The 7500-nt window shown below is 35.0% G+C and overlaps 1 protein-coding gene across 1 annotated transcript in view; it reads right to left on the bottom strand.

Annotated features, from left to right (window-relative positions):
• The window catches only part of LOC137620599 (thymidine phosphorylase-like), a 36305-nt gene that overhangs the window by 21618 nt on the left and 7187 nt on the right, over positions 1–7500 (bottom strand). The window contains exons 3-5 of the mRNA XM_068350861.1: positions 7026–7211; positions 3990–4148; positions 3212–3493 (exon numbers count right to left, since the gene is read on the bottom strand). Coding sequence (XP_068206962.1) covers positions 3212–3493; positions 3990–4148; positions 7026–7211 — 627 coding nt within the window. The remainder of the gene's footprint in view (positions 1–3211; positions 3494–3989; positions 4149–7025; positions 7212–7500) is intronic.

The raw sequence follows: 7500 nt of genomic DNA, 5'->3' as shown, positions 1-7500 counted from the left end.
ATATATATATACATATATATATTGATATATATATATATATATATATATATATATATATATACATACATATATATATATTGATATATATATATATATACATACATATATATATTGATATATATATATATATATATATATATATATATATATATATATATATACATATATATATATATATATATATATATATATATATATATATATATTAATATATATATATATATATATATACATATACACATATATATATACATATATTTATATACATTATATATATATATATATATATATATATATATATATATATATATATATATATATATATATATATATATATATATATATATATACACAGGTATATGTATGATAATTAAATATGTGAAATATGCATACTACCGCCAGAGAATTATTGGGTCCTTTGACTGGCAAGAGGGGACTACATTGGATCTCTTTCTCTGGTTACGGCTCATTTCATATTTGCCGACGCATACACAGAATAGTCTGGCCTATTCTTTACACATTCACCTCTTTCCTCATACACTTGACTACACTGAAATTACCAAACAATTTATCTTCCCTCAAGAGGTTAACTACTGCACTGAAATTGTACAGTGGCTACTTTCCTCTCGGTTAGGGTAGAAGAGAGACTCAAGCTATGGTAAGCAGCTCTTCTAGGAGGACACTCCAAAATCAAACCATTGTTCACTAGTCTTGGGTAATTCCATAACCTCTCTACCATGGTCTTCTACTGTCTTTGGTTAGAGATCTCTTGCTTGAGGGTACACTCAGGCACACTATTCTATCTTCTCTTCTTGTTATTTTAGTTTTTATCCTCGTTTTATTTACAAGTTTTTATAATTTATAAATGAAAGATTTATTTCAATGTTATTATTGTTCTTAAAGTGCTTTTCTAGTTTTTCCTTATTTCCTTTCCTCACTGGGCTATTTTCCTTGTTGGAGCTTATAGCATCCTGCTTTTCCAACTAGGGTTGTAGTTTAGCAAATAGTAATAATAATAATGATAATACATATAAAAGCTATATGCATGTATATGTTATTTACACACATGCATGCATATATATATATATATATATATATATATATATATATATATATATATATATATATATATATATATATATATATATATATATATACTGTATATATATACACATATACATGTCCATCTATATATTCTTGAGGATTTGTACACTTTCCATTATGTTGCTAGATATATATCACACTAATTCGCAACTCTCGAACTTTAAATTCATATCTTTAATGAATTATCATAATAATTATTAATTGAATTTACAGTATTACGTTACAATGATAAAAAATAATAAGCAAACAAAGTTTATGTGAAGTTATATGAGTACTAATCCAGGTATGTTTTTTAGTTGTCCAACCTTTAAGAAATCGAAATTTTATGAGCATGGCAAACAAATTTGATGGGGACCATAGTATTTTGTTATGTCTGGTGTATGCGGAGGTAGAGGCAGTAGGGGATTCAGTGTTATGAAGCTTCATCTGGGGGTGGATAACGGGGGAGGGTGGGCTGTGGCACCCTAGCAGTACCAACCTAACTCGATTGAGTCTTTCGTCAGGCTGGGAGGAGCTTAGAAAGGAAAGGTCCCCTTCTTTTTCATTTGTTTGATGTCGGCTAACCCCCAAAATTGGTGGAAATGTTTTGGTATATAGAAAGATAGATTATTATTATTATTATTATTATTATTATTATTAGTTAAACTTCAACCATTTGGATGAGCAGGATACTATAAGCCCAAGGGCCCCAACAGTAGTCCAGTGAGGAAAGGAAAAATGGAAACATAGAATAGTGCACCTAAGTGTACACTAAAGCAAGAGAACTCTAACCAAAGGCATTGGAATACCATGGTACAGAGGCTATGGCACTACCCAAAACTAGAGAACAATGGTTTGAGTTTTGAGTATCCTTCTCCTAGAACCTCTTACCATAGCTGAAGTCTCTTCTACCTTTACCAAGAGGAAAGTAACCACTGAACAATTATAGTGCAGTAGTTAGCCCCATCAGTGAAGAAGAAATTTTCGGTTATTTTAGTGTTGGAAGGTGTATGATCAGATAGGAGATTGTGGAAAGAATAGGCTAGACTATTCGATGTATGTGGAGACAATGGAAAAATGAGCCGTAACCAGAGAGGGATCCAATTTACTACTATTTTCACCAGTCAAAGAACCCAATAACTCTAGCGGTAGTATCTTAAAGGTTGGCTGGTGCCTTTTAGAGTTATTTTTCAGTTTATCTCCGATTTCGTGTCATTTGAGCATCGCGAGAGTCGTTTTACATTAGTGCAAACTCTTACATTACAAGCTAAGAGAAAGTAGTGCAAAACTCTTACATTACAAGCTAAGAGAAAGTAGTGCAAAACTCTTACATTACAAGCTAAGAGAAAGTAGTGCAAAACTCTTACATTACAAGCTAAGAGAAAGTAGTGCAAAACTCTTACATTACAAGCTAAGAGAAAGTAGTGCAAAACTCTTACATTACAAGCTAAGAGAAAGTAGTGCAAAACTCTTACATTACAAGCTAAGAGAAAGTAGTGCAAAACTCTTACATTACAAGCTAAGAGAAAGTAGTGCAAAACTCTTACATTACAAGCTAAGAGAAAGTAGTGCAAAACTCTTACATTACAAGCTAAGAGAAAGTAGTGCAAAACTCTTACATTACAAGCTAAGAGAAAGTAGTGCAAAACTCTTACATTACAAGCTAAGAGAAAGTAGTGCAAAACTCTTACATTACAAGCTAAGAGAAAGTAGTGCAAAACTCTTACATTACAAGCTAAGAGAAAGTAGTACAAAACTCTTACATTACAAGCTAAGAGAAAGTAGTGCAAAACTCTTACATTACAAGCTAAGAGAAAGTAGTTCAAAACTCTTACATTACAAGCTAAGAGAAAGTAGTGCAAAACTCTTACATTACAAGCTAAGAGAAAGTAGTGCAAAACTTTTACATTACAAGCTAAGAGAAAGTAGTGCAAAACTTTTACATTACAAGCTAAGAGAAAGTAGTGCAAAACTCTTTCATTACAAGCTAAGAGAAAGTACTGCTTTCTGATCTTGGAAATCAACTAAAGAAACGCATATCTGCGAGTTACCATCTCACTAAAAGCATTTGGAAATAATTCGCATGAAATCTTAAAATGCGTTTGCTTTAAAAAGACTTCCTATTTACCTAAACTGGTAACCAACTGATGGAGATCAGGAGGTCCTTGCCCTCTTAGGCAATCCAAAGCCTCTCGCACTTCCAGGGCATTGCCGATGGTCCTGCCGATAGGAACATCCATCGTCGTCAGGAGGGCCGTGGTTCGCATCCCGACGCCATTGCCGACGTCCACCATCTTCTGCGCCAGCTTCTCCGCTTCCTCTCGGGTTTTCATGAAAGCCCCTCGGCCGAATTTGACGTCCAGGACGAGAGCCTTTAGAGATTCTGCAGCTTTCTTGCTTATGATTGAAGCTTGGAGAGACAAATGTAGTTTTATTATAGAATTCAGTTTCGTTATTCATCTGGCTGGACTGAATGTCAATCCATAAAAGAGGCAGAGGCTTTCTAATAAAGGGTTAAGATTGATAGACTTAATAATTTTTGACAATGTCATGTTTCAGAAAGTTAAAAATGGTACTGAAGAGAAAATTAATATGGCAGAATGAAGCTTATTCTTGGTTGAACCTTTAAAGTCTAAAACCCTTTTGAAAATGCTTTAGTAACCAAGAATGAATTAGCTTGCAGGAATTACATATAAAAAAAAAACAAGGAAGAAGTCAGTGGCAACCTTACGTTGCGTCTTAATAGAGGAAAAATACGAAAACAGCCCTGAATTAAAGGAAATAAAAAGAGAATAAAGGTAAAGTAACCTTACCTAATGAAAAAAAAATAATGAAACCAGAATATAAGAATAAAATTGAACAGAAAAAGGTGGAAAAACAACACTTCAGTATAGGGGAAAACTCACACACAATGAGAGGCATAGAAGGTACAGTCGACGTCACATCCCTGGCCGAGTACATCCGACGATCAGCTGGGACGATATCGGCAGTCTGGCCGACGATACAACATCCCACCGACCCTATGCAATCGTATATCTCCCGTTCGCTCATGCTCGCTCGGAATCCTGTTTATAGGGAGGATATTATGGTTAAGACCAAAGTCTAAAGATCTTGGTTAAGACTTGGATCACTTTTGCACTACGGAGATTTTACTTTTACAGAGTAGATACGGATACTAATTAGTATACGAAGATTTTGCCATTTAGCAGGTTAGCACTATTCGCTTTTTTTATGTATGTGTTTTTTATAAGTCCTCAAACACTCGCGCTTCATTGTGTAATTGTATGTAATCTGTTGGCATTCCATTATACGTCTATCTTGTCAGTCTACATTTTTTTTTTTTTTTTTTTTTTTTTTTTGCATCTTTTAATTTACAGCTACATTTAAGGTTATTCAAATCAACTCTTATTGTTGCTTGTTTAGTATCCGTGTACTTTTTTTGTGCCCACTCCACCAAAAAATGCGACAGTAATAAATTAATTATACAATTACATCATAATTATATTTCAAGAACACCATGTTGCTCAACATCGTTTTGTTTGTTTGTGGATGTTTTCAAATAAAGCGTGGAGTTGAACATCCGTAGATTTTGTACTAGATGTTACACTCGAGAAAAAAATACATGAAATACATTGCGTTTGATGTATTAAAATACTGCTGTTTCACGCGATTTCATAGTCGAATTATGTAGATAGTTGTGCATAAATCTGAACACTGGTTGTCTTGAGAGAGAGAGAGAGAGAGAGAGAGAGAGAGAGAGAGAGAGAGAGAGAGAGAGAGAGAGAGAGAGAGAGAGAGAGAGAGTTACAAGGATTTTGGATGTTTTAAAGACTTTTTAGTCCATCCGCGGAGGCTCGATTTGCTCTTTGGTAGAGCGATTTACTTAAAACATTTAGAGAGTTCTTATGATCTTATTTTTGAACTCGTTTACCGTTTTACTGTTTACTACATCCGCTGGAAGTCTATTTCATGTATTTCCTATTTTGTCACGAGAGAGAGAGAGAGAGAGAGAGAGAGAGAGAGAGAGAGAGAGAGAGAGAGAGAGAGAGAGAGAGAGAGAGAGAGAGAGAGAGAGAATATTTGGTTAAATTCTTGTAATTTTTTTTTTTTTTTTTTTTTTTTTTTTTTTTTTTTTTTATCAAAAGATGATCTAGAATGTCATAACTGCATTTTAGGTTTAATCACAATAAGATGAAACCATGTTTTGAATATCTATTCTGATGATGAAAATTATGTGTATATCTGCTGACGAGAAATAGATGTACAGTTGGACACGGGAATTCATGGCGCACCTCTCCCTGAGGAAATGTACCATGTCACACCCTTATTGCACGGAGAGTTCATGGTAGCCCCGCCCTCCACCTCTGTCATCTCTCCCTATACTATCTGTTTAGTTACAGTGCCGTAATAGTGTGCCAGGAATTCTTCTATAGTTTATATATCAAACATCTGTTTTAATGTTGTCAATGTTTTTAAAATGTTTTATTTTAATTTTCATAACTTCTTACATCGTTTATTTATTTCCCTATTTCCTTTCCTCACTGGGCTAATTTTCCCTGTTGGAGCCTTGGGGCTTATAGTATCTTGCTTTTCCAACTAGGATTGTAGCAATAATAATAATAATAATAATAATAATAATAATTGTACATACATACATCATCATCATCATCATCATCATCATCACCACCATCATCTCCTACTACGTCTATTGACGCCAAAGGCCCCGGTAAGATTTCGTCAGTTGTCTATATCCATAGACAGACTAGATCCATAGTGGATTCATTGTCTGTTGCCTTCAACCCAACCCAACCCATCACCCTGCTGCCAGTAACTTCATCTAGCTTTACGGGGGCAATTTCTGGCGAGAATTTGTCTATATTCTACTAACAAAAGGGGAATGTATAATAATGTTGCTGACTAACGCTGAATGTTTGTGAAGCCGTTGAGAATGCCATTTGCGGAAAACTGCTGAGTTCATACACCCTTATTAATGATATACGTAAACAAAATTATGGAACTCCACGGTGTGTACAAGTATTTCTCAATGAAGATTAATAGCGCCCTTTTTAGTAATGTGATCAAAGCCTTTATCCGCACGTCTGAAGCCCCTAATGTTATTGAATTAATAGTTCGTCGAATAATTACGCAAGAAGAATGTGGAACACCCCAATTCCAAGAAAGAACAAAGCATCTCGGAGTACTATGACTGCTCTAGATGGCTTATGTTTAAAGAACAGTGTTAAATTTTATGCACGAAAGGAAATCCCTACCTTTGAAAAAATACTGGTGGAAGGTGGAGAAAAAATTGCATTCAACTGATGCAAAGAATCTCTAAGGTAAATCTACATGATAAATAAATTATATATATATATATATATATATATATATATATATAATATATATATTATATATATATATATATAGAGAGAGAGAGAGAGAGAGAGAGAGAGGAGAGAGAGAGAGAGAGAGAGAGAGAGAGAGAGAGAGAGAGGAGAGAGAGAGAGAGAATATTGAATTGACTTTTCCTTCAAGAAATCCTAATCTTATAAGCTGAAAGACTATTGTGACGGATGTGACCCGAAGACCACAAGCACGGAAATATCGGTAGTGAAAGATAAGTATCTGACAATGGCAGAACAATTCAAAAGATTTAATTTTTTTTTCTTTAATAACTCTTCCAAGTTCATTATAAGCATTGTAGACCGAGAGAGAGAGAGAGAGAGAGAGAGAGAGAGAGAGAGAGAGAGAGAGAGAGAGAGAGATGTGGTGTTTAGAGGCGAATGACTGACGCATTTGGACACAGTCGGGTTGACATCGAAATTGAATACACATGTAAGCTGTTTACACGCCAACAATTCTTTCCAGCTGTTAGATACATACCCTATATACTTTGCAGACCTTGCGTACATAAAAGACTCTCTTTCCAACCGATGGATACATACCTGGAATACTCTCCAACTTATCCAGGGTTCCTCCGGTGTGAGCCAGTCCCCTGCCGCTGATCATGGGCACTCGGACCCCCATGGCGGCCAAGGCAGGCGCCAGTGCTAGGGAGACCTTGTCCCCTACACCTCCCGTGCTGTGTTTGTCCACTACTGGCCAATCTATTGGCCACGACATCACCGTACCTGGAAAAATTGATTCATTTATAAAGAAAAGATGACTAAAGTAAAGATCCAGATAAAGAATCATGGGTGATGGCTGAGATATGCTTGTTGTATTATAATTTGATTCAACTGTATGTTGACTTAATTCCGCGCTGAATATTTATTCAATGTACAAAATGTTGATTTAGTTCTTTGCCGAGTTATCATTTGATTCGGGACTGAATGTAGATTTGATTCTGGACCAAAAGTTGATTTGATGCTCGGCTGAATATGAATGTGGATTTTTTGCTGAACCAATACTGATTCGATA

Source organism: Palaemon carinicauda, chromosome 27 (assembly GCF_036898095.1).
Source record: "Palaemon carinicauda isolate YSFRI2023 chromosome 27, ASM3689809v2, whole genome shotgun sequence".
NCBI classification, from domain to species: Eukaryota; Metazoa; Arthropoda; class Malacostraca; order Decapoda; family Palaemonidae; genus Palaemon; species Palaemon carinicauda.
This window is presented reverse-complemented; position numbering and strand designations above follow the sequence as displayed.